Below are 19,064 nucleotides of genomic sequence, written 5' to 3'. Positions count from 1 at the left end.
TCAGGAAGACTTGAGATCAAATATGGCCTCAGACATTCACTAGCTGTGTGACCCTCAGCCAGTCACTTTACTTCTGTCTGCCTCAGCTTCCTTATCTATAAAATGGGGATAATAATATCACCTACCTCATAGGGTTAATTTATTTTTTTGCAGGGGGGAAAGCAGGGCAATTGGGGTTAAGTGACTTGCCCAAGGTCACACAACTAGTAAGTGTGTCAAGTGTCTGAGGTCAGTTTTGAGCTCAGGTCTTCCTGACTCCAGGGCCAGTGTTCTACTCATCACACCACCTAGCTGCTCCTTGTAGGGTTACTTTAAGGATCGAATGAGATAATGTTTGTAAAAAGCACTTAGCACAGTACCTGGCACATAGTAGGTACTATGTAGTTGTTTTTATATCATCTACATTTTCTAGTATACTCCTATCCTTACCCCCTCCCAAAAAGCTATCCCTTATGATGAAGGAAAAAAAATTCATCAAAATGAACCAACATATCAAAAAAAGTCTAACCTTTTATGTAATTCCATTTTTCATCATAGTGTCCACACCTTTGCCAAGGGAGGTGTCATCATTTCCTATTGCTCCTTGGGGCTAAGTTTGGTCATTTTAATTTCACATAATTCAGAGGGAAGGAGGGAGGGAGGGATTGGGGGAAGGAAGGATTTATTAAGATACCTCTCTATATCTCTATCATCTATGTATCTATCTATCTATCTATCATTCTCTATACCAAGTACTGTGCTAAACATTGGAGACACAAATACAACTAAGGAAACAGTCCCTGCTCTGAAGAAGCTTATATTTGAATGAAGGAAAACATAAAAAGGCAAACTGAAAAACAGGATTGGGGTATATAGGCCATGGTACAATGTTGTGGTGGCCAAGAAATGAGATAGAGTGAGGTTGGTTTCATTCTTTTCATTTACTGTGCTGCCGTCATGTAGATCATTTTCCTGGTTCTGCTTCATAGTATATCAGTTCACATATGCCTTCCCGTGATTTTCTATATTCATCATGGTCATCATTTCTTACAGCACAGTGTTATTCTATTATATTAGTGTGCCATGTTTTATTTAGCCATTCCCCAATCAATGCAAAAGTACTTTCTCTCCCTACCCCCCATCCTCTGTTCTTTGCTACCACCAAAAATGTTCTTATAAAGATTTTGATGTCTATGAGTGGGGCCTTTTTCTTCTTGGCCATACCCTCTAGAGTATATGCTTAACAGTGGTATCTGTGTCCAAATGTATAACAATTTAGCCTTCTGTGTAATTCCAAATTATGAAATGTAGCAATTCACAGAATTGCTTTTCCGCAAGAGTTGTATGAATCTACAGCTCTATCAACAAAGCATTAGTGTATTCATGTTTCCACAGTTCCTCCTCAAACTCTTCCATTTATTTTTCATCTTTGCCAAGTTTGAAGTGAGACAAAACTTAGGGGTCTTTGAATTGCATTTCTCTTATTATTATAAAATATATAATCTATTTATGTTATTATGTATAATATATAACAGATATATTATAAATTATGGCAGTTAATTACATGGCTATCTTAGAAGCATTCTCTAATCATTTAAAAACTTTGAGAACAATATGATGTACTTGAAGCTCACATGACCTTTTAAAAAATATAATAAAGGAAGCAAATGGATGACTCAAAAGGAATAGATAGTAGGGTTTATGCAAAATCCCATCAAACCCAATATACTATCAAGATATTATGTTGAACAGTTAAGATATTATGTTGAACAGTCAAGATATTTTGTTGAAAAGTAACTCTAAAGTTTCTTCTTATTATAAAGTTAATTGATGATCGCCAAAAATGTTTCAGTAATGTTAAGTTTGAGAAATTCATTATATATAGGTTAATTGATATCAAATTATCAATTTAAAGTGTTTCTCTTAGTGATGATACAAATTTTATATATTTTGTGATGTACATAAAATCAATAAGTAGAGGGGTGTTACTGTATTGACAATAAGAAAAAATTTCATATTGGAATATAGTTGATTTACCACAGATGTATGCCCCTTAACCTTTGAATTCCTGAGTTTAATTTGCTGACTTTCTCATTTTACCTTGCTGTTATCTTAACCTGCTAGCCTCTACTCTGGAGTAGTGTTTGGATGATCTTTCCCATGTATGAGTCAGAATTATCTCATACTCAGCCCTGTGTATGCCAAAGACTGACTGTGGAAGGAAAAGATTTAGAGAAGGTCATTGGTTATAGTGGGGGATGGGAAAAACAGAAGAGGAAGGAAAAGAGGTCACTTATTTCCTTTATGTTCTAGATCATTGAAAGGCCTGGGTTATTGGTCTTACGCCAGGTTAAAATTTTTATGACCAAGGCCTAGCATGAAAAGCCATGCATCTTCTATGAGTGCAACAGCACATTTTTTCTCTATGAAATCTGTGCAGGTTGAACTCATCTGTATTGCATGATAACTTTGCAGTGGCAATATAAGTCCCTGTGACCTTTGAACTCAATTACCGTAATCCTTCCTCTCAGGACATAAGCAATGGCTAGGATAGCACACCTGTTCTGTGGGCTTTAAGAAATGTCAGAAGGAGTTTACATCAGCTGCAATAAATATTAGTTTTTTTGCCTTATATATGGAGCCCTTTCCTGAGATTCTTCCATTAGGAATCCTGGATTATTTCAAGTCATAGGGGTGAAAGTTGTTTTGCTTTATATGTGAAAATCATACACCTTTTGGCCTGAGGTTATTCCAACTTATTCAATCATAGCTGTAGACTTTTAAAAATGGTTTTGTGCAATTATTCTGTTATTATTTTATTATATTTTATATACTATATTTTATTATTTATTTTTCCATTTACCTTTCTTTCCTTCTGTTTGAGATTACCTAGATTTTTAAAATCAGATTTGTCAGAGTTTCCTTCCCTATAGCCAGCATGGGGTAGTAGAATGGACATTATATTTGATAGTATTGGGGCCTGAGTTCACATCCTTATTATTTATGTGACCTCTCTCTGGGCCCTTGCTTCCTCCCATTTAAGAAGAGAATATCAGTCTAGTTGACTCCCAAATTTCCTTAATCCAACAGTCTCCTTTCTATCTTCTCCACCTCTTTGCTCTGTCCCATCACTTCTTTCCTTCCTCCTTTGTTTCTTTCCTTTAATTTTAAATCCATGAAATGTAACTGCCACTAGGAGCTTAAGTATATCTCACTTATGTAAACTCTTTAGCCTTTTCTCAGTTTCAGGGAAGTACGTGCATTTGGGGTTTATGACTCAGCTTTCCCTGTGGATTGATTAAATTTAGTTCAGAAATTGTGCCAGTTGGAATGATATTTGAGCTCACAATCAGTTGCCAAGTCTTATCTATTCTACCTCCACAACTTCTATTCATCCCTTTCTCCACACTTACACCACCACCCTAATTTAGGATTTCATCACCTTTCGCCTGGACTACTACAATAGCCCTCTAAATGTTTTCCTTGCCTTAAATCCTGCCCTCTTTATCCCATCCTCACACAGGACCTGACACACTGATATTCCTCAAGCACAGGTTTGACTGTGTCACTCCCTCTCTTAAGAAGCTTCCACAGTTCTCCATTGCCTAGATAATAAAATGGCAACTTCTGAGAGAGGTATTTAAAGCCTTTCACAATCCAGCCCCTACCTGTCTCCCTACACTAATTACTTCCCTTCACATACTCTACATCAGAGACATCAAACACTCCAAAATGCAGCCATAACCAAATTAAAATGTAATTGGGAAATATTTACCAAATTAAATAAAAATACAATAAAATGTAGGTAATATTACATTTTAAAACTAAGTTAATATGCAACCCAAAGATCCTTATGTTCAGATTAATGGCCCCCATTTCTATTTGAGTTAGATACCACTACCAGAGTAAACTACTTGCTGTCTCCTGCAAATGACCTTCCATCTCCTGGCTTTGTGACTTTTCATAGATTGCCCCATGGTGTGAAATGCTCTCCTTTCTCATCTTTGGCTCTTAGACCTGAAACACCATTGCTTAAAAGAGGTCTTTTCTCATCCTCCAGTGCTATTCACCTTCCCACTCTCCCACTCCCAATTAAGTTCTATTTACTTTGTATACGTTTTGTATTTCTCAGGGACCATATTGCTTCTTCCTAGTAGAATATAAGTTCCTCTATACCCAAAGGGCTATACAACTGTGCATACCCTTTGATTCAGCAACAGCACTACTAGGTCTATATCCCAAAGAGATCATAAAAAAGGGAAAAATACACATATGCACAAAAATGTTTATAGTAGCTGTTTTTTGGTAGCAAAGAATTGGAAATTGAGGAGATGCCCATCAATTGGAGAATGTCTGAACAAGTCATGGTATATGAATGTAATGGAAGACTATTGTTCTATAAGAAATGATGAGCAGGCAGATTTCAGAAAAACCTGGGAACACTTACATGAACTGATGCTGAGTGAAGTGAGCAGAACCAGGAGAACAGTGTACACAGTAACAGTAATATTGTGTGGTGACCAACTTTGATGGACTTAGCTCTTCTCAGCAATATGGTAATCTAAGACAATTACAAAAGACTCATGATGGAAAATGCTATTCACATTCAGAGAAAGAACTATGAAATCTGAGTGCAGATCAAAACATACTACTTTCTTTCTTTTTTTTCTTTCTAGTGGTTTTTCCCTTTTGTTTGGATTCTTCTTTCACAACATCACTAGCTTAGAAATGTTTTTTTAAAACAAATTTAAGTTCCTTGAGGGCAGGGGCTATATTTTTTGGGAAGGGAGAGCATTTTACACAATGAGGCAATCTACATTTTTTGTCTTTTTATACCCCCAGCATGATACTAGGGGAGAGAAAAAACATGGAGTTATTGGCTACTTTGGAAACAAAGAACCCTTTAGACAGTTGTGATTTTAAACCACTGCAACATATTTCCAGGGTAATTTTGTTGCCATAAGCATTGTAGGACAATTGTTTTTAGAGATGTTTTGGATTTTGATATGAAAGATAGAAAGGTTTCCCAACTTCCAATGTACATGAAGAAGTAAGAATCAGAATTGTGATCTAACAGAAGTATTACAAGAGAGATTCAGGTTGAGCTAGAGTTACTGTAGGACTAAAAAAGAAAAAATACTGGGATTGCCTGAGAAAATAGTGTTCAGATGCATCTGTCTTGAAATCTTTCCAGGAAATCAAGGTGGAGGCTGCTCTTCTCATGAACTGGAAGTGTCAGGGACAAATATTTCATCCTTTGCTAAAGATTGGGAACTGTAATGAAGTGTGTAATATTCCCCCATGTATTTAAATGTAGGGTTCTGATTAGGAGAGTTCCCTGAACAATACGATGAGATTACAAACTGATGAAACTATTTGTGACTTTGATTCTATCAAATTAGTATTCTATAAATTGGTAATTTGGCAGATGATAGATAAATAGAACATTTAAGTACTTGGTATGTGCCAGGGACTGTGCTGTGCTGAGAATACAAATACAACAACAACAACCACAAAAGCCAACAATAATATAGTCCCTGCTCCATAGACAAAGCACAAAGTGTAGTTGGAGAGTCATGGTGGTGATGGGAGAGAGGGCAGGGGACAAGGAAGTTGGGAGGGAAGCAGAATACTCTGGAGAGTTAGTTCAGCTGGGAGTGAAATGCATATCCTGGTTAAGGTCCCCTTAAGAAATTACAGTCCTAGACAGGGACACCTCAACCTGGAGAGCAGGTGTAGGCTGTCGTCAAGCATTTGGGGATAACTTGTTTGGCTCAGTACCACACTTTTGTGCACGACCTTAAAAAGGGGACCTGACTTTACTGGGTTCTTTTTGCTCTTTTTCTCTTTTCAGAGAATGGAAGAGATAGTAAGTAGTAGAGCTAAGCGTAGACCTGGGTCTGTAGGGAGTTTTCCTCTTTGGGAGCTAATAATGGCTGCTTCGGAGCAGAGACACTTGGATATTGCATGTGCTCTCATTCATGTGGTCTGAGAGGTTCCCAAGTTTCTGGACCCAATTTTACAGAGGCATCTAAGACATGACAGCTGTGCCTCTTGAGGTGAGGAAGAACATTGTGAACATGTTCTGCCCTCTTTCCCACCCTTATTCCTCATCCTTTAGCAACAAACAATTGAAGCAGTGATTTGGGAAAGAAAGCAAAAGACTGCAAATTTGCCCCTTTTCTTAGTGAGTTATTTGGGCAGGACAGATTCAATGGGAAAATGGACCTCTAGATCCTACACCACCACTCAAGATGACAGTGCATATATAGTCTTTACACCACCCATCGAAAATGCAAAAACAATACAGAGGATTCACAATAGCATATAAAGAGTTGATAAGATTCCCCTTTCCTGGGAGTCCCTACCATTCCATGAAAGCCTATGCAGTTCTCCAGACTCATAATACTATCCTGTGATTTGGATTTACTTTGGAAGGGAAACAAACTTGGAATTTCTTGGAGGGCCAATCTCAAATATTTCAGTGAGTCCACTGTTCACCCAGAGATTTGTATAAGTATCCAGTTCAAGCTACTACCCTGAAGACAGACTCTCAAAGGACGTAAGGTGGTTATACAAGCCTGATGCTGTTTAGGGAATCTCTCTTCTCTCTCTAGAAGACCAAATTCTGGAATTCTCATATGTGGAGTTGCTAGAAGGACAATACTGGAGCTGGAGCTGGAGCTGAACAGGAAATTCCCTCTTCTCTATATAGGAGATTGATAGTAACTCTTACCCCTTGGCCACATTTCTCATTTCCAAGGCTGTCATTTTTAAGGTTGAGAGATCATGTAAAACTAGATAGCCTGCTCTTGAGCCTTATGAATGAGAGCACATGCAATTCTCATTTGCTTTTTTCTCAGCTCTTGGAGGAGAAATCTCCTAGAACCTAGGTTTGTTCTTAGTTCTGTGGCTCTTTTTCTGTTCTCTATAAGGGGGAAAGTGACAACAACAAAGCATCCATCATTTCTGTCAGTTTCTTTTGGTAAGGCCCTGAACAAAGATATGGCTCTCACTGAGCCAAATAATTCATTTGCAATTGATCTACAACAACCCAAAGCAACCAGCTCATCCCCAATCAATAAGCTATAATCAAACTCATAGAGCAAAAATTTACCATTCTATAAAGTCTGCAAAATACATCTGGAAACTAATCAGAGAACTTCCCTAGTCAGCCCCCTTAGAGATATGTAAGAAGTCATTTTCATGTGAGCCAAACACTGCTGCTGGTTAAATGCCTATAATTGCTTTGATTTTAGAGCCTGAGAACCAAACTTGTCTCTAAGTTCCTGCAAAGGCTTGATAAAAAAGTAGCGTATGCTCATTTTGGACTTGGGACAAACAATAAAGTGTCATTAAATTAGATCTATGTTTATCTGGACATAATCTGGTCTGGCTTATCTTGACTGAAGCAATTTAAAGGAAAAAAAAATTCTGAGCAAATGAATGACATAATAAGACTACAGAGGAAGTATTTAATCAACTGAAAAGAAAGAACTGAAAATATTTTTGCATATATACTTATGTATACCATTGTTATTTTCGTTCAGTCATTTCAGTCATGTCTTTGTGACCCTGTCGGGAGTTTTCTTGGCAAAGATACTGGAGTGGTTTACCATTTCCTTCTCCAGCTCATTTTATGGATGGGAAACTGAGGCAAACAGTTAAATGACTTGCCTAGGGTCAAACATCTAATAAGTATCTGAGGCCAGATTTGACCTCAGGTCTGCTAATTACAAATGATCTTAGTTAATAAAATACCCTCTTACATAATATGTATATATTATTAGACTAGTTTAAAATTACTGCTTGTACTTGAAAGCAATCATTATTTATTTTAAAACATATAATTCAATGTTTTTTCTTTTGCTGATTCAGATTGACTTTATTATTCTGAATTCACGACTTTTTTGTTACTATATTTCACCTTGTTTTTGGCAGTAAGTTTATAATAAATTCAGAATAGTTTCTTAGTGGCTATTTTAAAGTTGAAATTGAACTCTATCAATCATGTACTTTCCCATTCCCTTCAAAACTGAAGCCACGCCTCTGTAAATATTTGAATTTATATAAAGCTGAACTCTAATTTTGTACTCATGAAACTTTAGGAAAACTGGATTATATATTTGGAAAGAATAATGGCATTTATGTGGTTATTTAGAGGTTCACAGTATGTTTGCAGATTTAATACTAGACTTTAAAAATTGTGACCTAAGTATGTGCATGTGGCCAAATGAGAAGATTTTGAGAGTCCTGGGGTTTTATTGGCTATGATTCATGTTTGTTATTTTTTTTGGAAAACAGTTTCTAAGTGTTAGGTTATTCTTGTTATTGAATGTGAGATAGGACTATAGGTATTTCCTTTTATTTACAACTTTGAAATACTTAGTGCTGGTTTTTGAGGATACTGGGTTTTTGTTTGTTTGTTTTGGTTGGCTGGCTGGTTATTTTAGACTGCACCTAATGCTTCAAATACGATTGGATCACAGTTGGTAATCATTTTTTTCTTCTGTTTTAATATGTTAACTAAATGCTCTGATTTCTATGCTTGTGGTCAGTAGGTGGGAAGGTGGGGGAAAAATGCTCACTTTCCGTTATGCATCCATCCAGGGCTCCAAGAAATGCTTTCACTTTGGCTTCAGTGTTTATAAATCTACCATAAAGTCACTGGTCTTTTATTACTTTCAGGTAAATATACTCCCAGAAATACAGCATCAGCTTTGCAGCAAGGAAGGATTATGCCAAATCATTAGAAGATTTCCAGGTAATCCTTCAATTTGCTTTATTGTTCATGAATGTGCAAGATACTTCCACATACTTAGTAGAGTGACTGAAGGAAACTTTCCCTTTGGGGTACTGGTGTCAGAGAACTTCAAGTGAATAAAGTCCAGAGCTGCTTGTTAAATTCTGCTGCCTACCAGTGCCCCTACTACAAAAATCCCATGGTCCAAGAGTACTCACTGATGGAAAGACTTTACTTAGAGTAAGTATCAGTTCAAGTTAATTCATCCCTTTGCTTCTGATCTTGCTCTCTGTTCTAAGATTTAAAAAGTTACCTCGATATTATTGCCTAGCTATGTAGAATTTAGTATCTTTAATATCATTACATCCATAAGTAATTTTTTCTGGTATTAGCCAACTTGTTTGTCCTTTTTGGAATCTGAATGGTTAGTTCAGATAATGGTTAATATATCTAGCGGAAAAGTAATGTTTAATAATAAGTATGTTAGTATATATTATACAATCATAAGTAAATATCTATATACATGCATTCAGAAAGACATCTATACACAAACTATACATACATGTGCATACATATATGTGTATACATGTGTATATACATATATGTATATATAATTAGTATCCTAGGAAAATACTGTCTTTTACTTCCAACATAGTGTAATGTGGACTAGCCAATATCAGGGGGGTCACAGTTTGCCTGTGTCTCTCTGTCAATCAGTCTTTACCTCAATTCATGAGTGAATAAGTGCCCAGATCAATATTTCAACCTGAGTTCAAATCCCATTTCTGCTGTTTTGCTATCCCTGTGACCTCGATAAAAGTCACTGAACCTTTCTGAGCCTCAGTTTTCAAAATTTCTTTTCATCTATAAAAATGATGGGATTGGACTATAGGACCTCTGATATCCCTTTGAGATCTAGATCTCTGATTTTGTGATTGTCTGCATCTAAGAGTCCAGGTTCATTTATAATGATTAATTCCTGTATGTGTCCTTAGCAGTGAGTCCAATTTATCCTTATAAAACATTAATTCTGATTAGATAAAATATAATAAAAGTAGAAACATGTACCATAGATATCAATGGTACATTCTATTTGATTCCTGGACCCAGATTCTCCCCAATCAGAAACCCTTTGTGGGCTGCTGTGCCCTATGTCTTGAATGAGCAGTCTGAGCCCTTGGTCCCAGGCCAGTAGGGATTAATATCCATTCACAATTATCTACAATCCCAATAAAACTGAAACAGAATGTATGATTAACTCAGCACTGTAGAAACCTGATTTACCTTTCCTGCTTATAGCTACATGAGCAAACAGGAAACAGGATACTTCAGGCATCCCAGTAGTTGTCCTGTGTCTCAATTCCCTCACATTTTAATGTTCTTCTTCTTCTATCTCTACTCCTTTATTCCTGGAACAAAGCTAGCTGGGTCTCTGTCTCAGAGAGGTAGCCAACATTGATTATCACAGTCCCTTTAAAGGGAAATTAGTGAGTTGTCTTGGACCATTTTCATGGTCTACCCTAGCTGCATATGCACATTGGCTAGGGTGAATGTCATCCCACCCCCTTATCTAGTATCCCTAATATGTTGGAATCACAGAGCCAGGAAGGATCACATGAGACCTTCATGGTCTGATATTTAACATGTAATTTCTATTTATCCATTACTCAAAACAAGAGAAAAGTTTCCCCTAATCTTTCTTAATTCATCCCATTAAAGTCCATTATGAAAGTCTTATTTTAACCCATTTAAAGTTGCTAGTTCATTCAATGAACATTTATTAATTGCTTAGTCTGTTTGCAGAACCCTATTCTTAAGGCCATAGGAGATACAAAGTTTAGATAAAAGTTGGCTCCTGTACATGTAGAGATTACTAGAATTTATTAGAATTTAATGGAGGAATAATACTCAAACACTGATGACTCAATTTCCAGAAGTACATTAGAGACTTTTAAAACAAAGTACTATATGAGGTTGGGGGTATATAAGATCACTTTTTTACTGAAGAGGTGGATCAAGGAAGGCTTCAGGGAGAAATTAGTTTGTACAGGGTGGGTAAGAATTCAAAAGGCAAAGCGGGAAAGAAGTCATTCAAAGTATAGGGAATAGAATTGAGCAATAGTGGGCAGCTAGGTGCCGAAGTGAGGAGAGCACTGACCCTGGAGTCAGGAGGACCTGAGTTCAAGTCCAGCCTCAGACACTTGACATACTAACTGTGTGACCTTGGGCAAGTAACTTAACCCAATTGCCCTGCCTTCTCCCCACAAAAAAAAAAGAATTGAGCAAAGGCATGAAGCCAAGAGAACACAAGAAATGGTAATGGGGCAGAAAGGACTCTAGTTTGTCTAGAGAAAGAGATTCTTGATCTTTTTTTTATGTCTTCAATCCCTTTGGAAGTCTGGTGAAGCCTACGGACTCTTTCTCAGGAAAATGTTTTAAATGCGTGAAATAAAATATATGAAATGATAAAGGAAACCAATTACATTGAAACACAATTATCTGTATCTATCTATACAACTTCATTGCTTAGAGGGGAGAAGTAATATGAAATAAAGTCAGAAAGGTGGTGTATCATGAAATCCTTTTATCAAGAAAAAGTTTAGTGCAATTACTGAAGTTAACTCTATGAAACTTTAGATCTATTTTGAATTCAGTCTTTTGCAGAGTCAGGCACAATATCTAATTGTGAACCTCTGCACAATAATAAACTACCTTCTAATTCCCTAGGACTTCTTGGGAATATACCAAAACTAAAACCATGGTGGCATGTCCCATTATAAAGGTTACGTTCTTGGCTTTTATGCATCAGTTTAAAAATAAAACAAAAATGGATGAGTGACTCAGGTACAAATTGATGGTGTCTGCTTAAAACAGTTATGTATAGACCTGGCTCTGTGGTCCTTAATTCTTGCAAAAATATCCCCACTGCTAGAGTGGTTTTATAATTACAAACTCTTGCTGATTAAGAAGTGGGAGTTTAAAATTCCATTGAGGTTTTTGTTCAAAGCTATTAAAGTAATTGATTCAATTACAATCATTTCAGTAAAAACTAAAGGTACTGGCTATTGTTACTGCTGTTATATTAAACTGGGGAACAGCCTACATATTTGACAAAAGTGTGTGGTTTTCTTTGTTGCTATTTACGTTATGCAGGAGTTGATTCAGCACAGTAAGTTTCTCTAGCTTTACAAAAATGTTGTAGCAAAAGGAGGAGTAGGAGTGGAGACTTGATTCATAAACCAGACATAGTTTACTGATGAAAAAAACAACAACAAAACTTTATACATTCTGTTTGTACATTTGTACATTCAACTAGAAAAGATGAAAGGTTATGGGCCACGTGCCAAAAATCCTTATTTATGCTGTCTGCATAGAGTAGATAGCATAATTTGATTTTGGAAACATTCATAGATGCATAAACATTTTGTGGGTTTTAATAATATGGACAAGGATTGTATTTAGTGGTTATGGTCTTTGTAAAGTATCTTAAATTGTTGTTTTTTTTTTAAATTTAGTGTTACAAATTTAAGCAGCTTCTTTCTCATCATATTCTCAACTATTTTTTCTTTTCCTTTTCCCCATGAATACTCATAAGTTCTAGAAATATATAGCTTTTTCCTTACTTCTTTCTCCTTCTTTGTCTGGTGTTTTAATTGTCCATTTATCTCTGTGACTTCTAAATTACTCTTACTGAATGGAATGGTCATTTAATGATACTCTTCCTGCTGTCCTGTCATCGGTTGAGGATAATTTTACTAGATATTTAATGTTAAGGGAGCATCCAATAAGCTTAAGATCTGATTTAGGTTCTATAAATACCAAATTTTATAATATACTATATATTTAAACATGAATGGAAGGCATTGTTTTTCTCAATATAACATTTCCATAAATAAGGTAGCCTCATGCAGTTTGACAGTTAGTGATGGACTAAGGACCACAGAAATATCTATTGCAACCGATGAGATTTTTTACCCAGACTTCACAGAGAGCCATGGCATTTTGGTCTTGTTTTGTTCCTCAGACAGTGGTAAGAAAGAAGATGGGGAGATTTCATTTTGGAGGAGGAGGCATCTAAACTGGGCTTTATAGGATAGGTAGGAATTCAAGAGGCAAAGAGGGAGAGGGGAAATCATTCCTGGGGACTGGGAAGTCAGAGTGGTGTGATTTGTCCCCTCCTCATGTCCTTTTCCCCTCTGTAGCTCCTGTACTTTAAGAGTGTCAGTGGGGTGTAGCATCATGAGTAATGGGTATCACAAAGCTGCTGTTGGTACCCAGTGAAGCAATTGAACAGGGGCTAGTGAGTCACATACATGCTAGATCTCTGACACTTTTCTCTCCCACTGTTCCATGCTTGGTAGGAGAGCAGCCCTCCTGCTGTCTCCCCCAAACATACCACCCCCTCTACCACAGGTCCCTCAGGAGGAGGAAAAGAAAAAAAGAAACAAGTGGCTTGCCCTTCCTGGGCTGTTAGCCAAAAATGACTAATTATACTCCTTTTCATTTTTGATGTTCTTTAATTCTTTTTACAAAAAAAGAAAAATGGTGGCCACCAAAAACCACCAAGACAAATGAGTTTATTTTCTAGCATGGAACAACTAGGCAAAGTTTACCTTTTAGGGAGATAAGAGAAGCAATTCCTTATCAGGGTGAGCTAATGCTGATGTGGGCCTGAATTCTTCTTTGGAGAGAAAAGACTGTATTTGATCTTATCTTAAACTAGTTGGAGAAAGTAAGCCATGGAGGAAAAACTTTTTATGGGGATGGAGTGGAGGGGAATGATGCTACAGCTGCTAAGGAGCTAGCTGAGAGTTGTCCTAACACCAAATACACAGCCCTCCACCCCACTTCTCAGGTGAGGCCATGGACATCATTTCTCCACCACCATTGGTGGCTATTACACATGAGCATCACTTCTACATGTGTAGACGTGTTATAGATGGCAACCCATTTATATATGCAAGCCCATGCTGACATCTTACAAGTGGGAGCTCATTATCATTGTACACGTATGAGTGTCATTATGGGTTATGGGTAGGGCACTCACGTATAACATACAATAATAAGAAGAATAATAGCTCACGAGAAGCCCACCTGATCCATTCTCCTTACCCCACCAACAGATAAGCTCTTTGAGCCAAGGGCTTTGCTATTACATATCTTTGTAGTAAGTCAGTGCATAAACATTTATGAATTACTTGTGCCTTGGCATTGTGCTAAGGACTCAGAAAAGAAAGGTAAAAGATAGATAAAAGACAGTTTCTCAGTCTAGCTCAGGGCTTTAAATATAACAAATGCTTAGTTAGTGTTTTTAAATTACACTGAATTTATATAGCATTTTAAGGTTTATAAAATACTTTCCTCATTTCTTGTCCTGATTTGATGATTAAGGAAATTGAGATTCAGATACACTAGCAGACTGGTTCAGAGCTACCCAATTAGTAAGTAGCAGAACCTGTACTAGAGCTGAGGTTTTTTGACTCCAAGCCTAGTGCTCTTTCTACAAGGACATTTTGTTTCTTACATTATTGTAAATCTGTACCTAAGAGCAACATCTTTGTGCCTAAAATGGTCAGTGTTGATCAGAATGGGAACATCAACAGTAATAAACATCTCACTATGTAACCCAGCCACAAAAGTCCACACTGTACTTGTTCAGGGCCTAATAAAAATCAAGCTGACATTGAATAAAATTAATCAATGGATCTAATGAAAATCAGATATCGGGCCTTAAATCTATTCAATATACTTTCTTCATTTCTGTTGCCTTTTTGTTGAGTTGTCAAGAGAGTTTGTTTATTTGGGGAATATTATGTTTATTTCAGAAAAATTTGGGTTGGCTTAGCCTACATTATGAGAGAGGGAGAGAAGGAGAGAGGGAGAGAGGGAGAGAGAGAGGGAGATTAGGTTGGAAAGGATAATCAAATGGGTATATATGTGTGTGTACATATATATATGTATATATATATATATATATATGTATGAGTGGGAATGATACAAATTTGGTATCTGTATTTTATCCCATTCATTCTCTCCCCTGACCCTTGACTATCCCAGAAAGAACTACTAAAACTGGGAGCACCCTATCCTTTTGCCTTCCCTCTTCATCCCAGCTGCTTGACTGTGCACAGGACTTGGGTGAGAAGGTAGGCAGCAACTCCATTCTTTTTAGTGTGGGGGACCACTAGGCCTTAGCATTCACCCTGTCACTATTGCCTAATAAAACCTTCTGGGTCTTACCACATGTTCTGCCTCTATTTCCTAAAACAAAAACAAAAGAAGAGAATTCTTAGGCTGCCATTATACCCACTGAAGATTTTTGTCTTCTTGGTGGGAAATGGGTAATATCATGCATTCTTCTTCGTTGAATAAAACTTGTTTTATTAAAGTCCTCCAGCGTTTTCATCTTACAAGGAAAAGCAACAAGCTTTTATTATTTACTATGTTATAGGTACTGTGCTAAATTCTGGGAATACAAATAGAAGCTAAAGGAAAGATAATCCCTACCCTCAAAGAGCTTACATTCTAATAAAAGAGAGCTGAAGGTACTTAAACTGGGCCATGTTGGTAAAATCCAGATTTAGAAAAGGCAGGGGAATGAAGCATTGCTGGCCTAAGCCTACTCCTCAAATGGATGCTCCTGGAACAAACTCATCAATGGGAAAGAAAGGGATGTACCAGGAAGAAAAGAGCCCAGGTGCTGAAGGAAGTTCCAGCATGAGAAGGCATCTGAATCATAGTAATAGTCTGGAGGATCACACAGCCAGGAGTGGAAAGGGGGAAAAAATTTACCTGCTTATGTAACCTAAAGAATTCTGGGCTTTGCCAACTACTTCACTGTTGTCCATTAAGACTTCTAGACCTTTCCATGTTCCATGCAGATGAATCTCCCATCCTGTTGTCTGCCTATACTTGAGAACAATGACTATCTTACTTTTCTATTTTTATTCCCAGCACTTAGCACTGTGCTTGGCACATATAAAGTACTTTAAAATGTCTTTTTATTCATCAGTTACTCTCCTTATACTCTAGTCCAGCCAAATTTCCCTTCTTATAGTTCTTCATAAGCAACCCTCCATCATCTACCTCTGTTCCTCTCTCCTTCCTGGGAATAATTCCCTCCCTCTTCATTTCTGCCTCTTAGAATCCCCAGTGACCTTCAAAGGTCAGCTTAAGCACCGACTTCTCTGTGAAACCTTTCCCCTGTTTCCCAGCTGCTAGTTCCTTCCCACCAAAATAAGCTTGTATTTGTTCATTTTGTTTCTAGCCAAATGGTGAGCTGCTTGAAGGAAGATGTTTCTCTTTTGCCTTTATTTCCACAGTGCATGTCATGTGCCCAGCTACATAGCAGGTGTTTAATGTTTATAATTGATTAATAATCTAATCATAAAAGAATTATATGAGCAGAAAAAGAAGAGGCACTGCTCAGGTAGAGAGAGTAAAGGATAACCAGTGCACAGCTTGTGGGTTCTGTTAGTATCTTCGTCATCATAAGAGAAAGTGAAGAAGGTCCTCTGCATGCTGGGTGGCCTTCCTCTGGTAAATTTATGGAAGGACATGGACAGGAGTCCCGTGGGATGGATTGGCATTGATGAGATGGAAGAGTACTCAAATCGAGGAAATCATAGAACCATTTGAGTACTGGTTTAATCTTTATCCAGAAGAAAATGAAAGAAATTAGCACAATCTAAAGTATGAAGAAATTTTGTTTTGTCATTCAGATCCAAGATATTCTTGATGGTATGCATAAAGGTTTATTTTTATCTTGTTATTAATTTCATTAACTTCTGAAAAAGATTTCTAATCTTTCTGCCAGCTGTTGGTTTCCTGTGAAACATTTTGTTCTTGTTTCTCATTCCGCTGGATAGTTTAGGAAATTTAGGAATGCAAAAGAAATTTACAAACTTTAAGACCTAAAAGAAAAAAAAATGCTCCTTTCCATGTTTAGAAGACTGAAACATGAGGGAGATATTTGACTTAGATGGACTAGTATCATTTTTTTCTTCTGTTGTAATGTAATGTATCCCCATCTAAGCAGTCCTAGTTAAGACTGTGCCAACTTTAGGGTTATAACTCACTCTTTCCAGTAGTTTGAGCTTGGCTCTTGAAGTTGGCTTTCAACTACCCTTTAAATATATATGTGCAATAAGACCCAGAGAAAAGTGTTTTGGAAAATTTGTAAAACATCCAGCTACCCCTCCCCCACCATTTTTTGGTGAAGTAACATGCAAGGCTATAATGGAAAGAAAAAGACCAAATGTTCTTGAATGAGATTTATTTTTTTGTTATTTAAACAAGCTTACTTTTTAGGTCCATATATGGCAGTGCAACTTTATAAGGAGGAATATGACTGAAATAATAATTGATTTGGAAATTGAAGGGACCTCCATGGCCATCTTCTCCTCCAGCCCCATTTTATTGATGAAGAAAATGGTGTCCAGGGAGATTAGATAACTTGGCCCAAAGTCACAGAAGTGCTAAATGGAGAGAAAGTATTTGAGCCCAGTTCCTACAACTCCAAATCCAATGCTTTGCCACTAAACCAAAGTTTGAAATGATTTAATAAACATTGACCAATTTTAAAGTTACTTGACACTGATTTCTGTGGGTTGGTGACCAGCTATGGTTGGAAAAGCCATAGATCTTTCCCTGAAAGCTCTCTGAAAGTTCAAAACTTATTTAGGACATGACCTCAGTAGATTTCAGCAAATTAAATGACCCAGATCTAATTTAAACAGTACTGTGGAATCTCCCTGCTCAATTCCACTTTCAGTTGCTTATACCCTTTTATTTATTTCCTCTGCTCTGGCTTGAAAAAAGCATACTCTATTGAAATGGAATGAAAGAAATGAGAGATTAATTTTGCTAAAGAAGATGATTTAGTTTACTTCCCTCATGAACAATACAGACATAGGCAGCATTCCCTATCAGGTAAAGTTGATCACTTGACACTGTCTGCTCTCCATCTGACCCAGCACTTATAAAAGATGATAGGGTTAGAAGAGATATTAGAGATTATCTATTCTAAACTCAAGCAAGTCACTTTTCTTCCGAGTTTCCTCATATGCAAAAGGAGGGCACTGGACTAAATTTTCTGTAAGATTCCTTCCAATCCTAAAGCTTATAGATTTTTTTAAAATAGACAATGTGAAACTTTTTTGTTTTAAATAAATGAGGAAACTAAAGCAAGACACATAGAGCTAGGACTGAAACTCAGGTCTTCTAAATCCAAGTATAGTGATCTTTGTTATAGACCAATGATTTCAAACTCAAATAGAAAGGGGAGGGGGGCTTTAATCCATACGTAAGGATCCATGTGGGCTACATATCGACAATTTTAAAATGTAATATTATTTATGTTCTATTATATTTTTATTTATTTCGTTAAATATTTCCCAATTATATTTGTTCTGGTTCTGGCCATACTCTTGAGTGTTATAGGTAGCGTGGGGCCAATAGACCATTTTGACATCTCTACACTTCTTCCCCAGGTCTCTTAGAAAGATTCCCCCATCCTATGCTGAAAATTCACCTCTTTGTCTATTGAAACTTCCATTGTCTCAGTGTTTTCATATAGGTGTTTAAAAGAAAAGAATCTTTAAAATAATTCGTATTAAAATGTGATAACTTCCTTGGATTTCGCAGAGGCCATTGAATTTTAAGAGGAATCTTGTTAAGCCAAGTGACTCCCTAATTGGTGGGATATCATAGTAAGGACTAGGGACAGAAAACTCTATCTGGGGGGCAGGTAGGTGGTGAAGTGAGTAGAGCACTGGTCCTGGAGTCAGGAGGCCTTGAGTTCAAATCTGGCCTCAGACACTTGACACACTTACTAGCTGTGTAACTTTGGGCAAGTCACTTAACCCCAATTTCCCTGCCTTCCCTGCCTCCCCCCAAAAAGAAAACTTTATCTGTACTGATTCAGGATCATTTGCCACATTGCCAATCTCTGTGTAAAGGCAGGTCTATTTACATGTGGCTATAGTTGGCCTCTTCCATTACATCAGGTTTCAGGATCAGTCTATTAAGCACCTACTATGTGCCAGAAACTGTAGGAAGAGCTGGAGATACAAAGCAAAGCAAGAGATAGTCCCTGCCCTCAAAGATCTTGCAATAAAATTGGGGAAAATAATGCATAAAAAGAAACTAAAAGGGTTGGTAGGAAGTGGGTTGGGTGGTTCCCCATCTGGGGGCATGATGAAATCCAGAGGAGTGCAGCTGGTTGGGAAATGAACAGATGACTTGGACTGGGCCCCCCTCTTTAAATGGAGGATCTGGGAGGAACTCTGATCTCTCTCTATCCTCTATACATACTCTATTCTCTCCAATGAGGAGGAACAAA

At 37.2% G+C, this 19,064-nt stretch overlaps 1 protein-coding gene across 2 annotated transcripts in view; it reads left to right on the top strand.

The window, feature by feature from the left end:
• CPED1 (cadherin like and PC-esterase domain containing 1) overlaps nt 1-19,064 on the top strand; it is a 417,833-nt gene that overhangs the window by 87,466 nt on the left and 311,303 nt on the right. For both annotated transcript variants that reach the window (XR_005010444.1, XM_036758868.1), the window contains exon 5: nt 8,668-8,743. Coding sequence is in view for 1 of the 2 variants with exons in the window: in XM_036758868.1 (XP_036614763.1) it covers nt 8,668-8,743 (76 nt within the window). In the remaining variant the exon portion in view is untranslated. The remainder of the gene's footprint in view (nt 1-8,667; nt 8,744-19,064) is intronic.

Source organism: Trichosurus vulpecula, chromosome 5 (assembly GCF_011100635.1).
Source record: "Trichosurus vulpecula isolate mTriVul1 chromosome 5, mTriVul1.pri, whole genome shotgun sequence".
In the NCBI taxonomy this organism is placed as follows: Eukaryota; Metazoa; Chordata; class Mammalia; order Diprotodontia; family Phalangeridae; genus Trichosurus; species Trichosurus vulpecula.
Note: the sequence above shows the minus strand (reverse complement) of the source record. Positions and strands in the feature narration are given on the sequence as shown.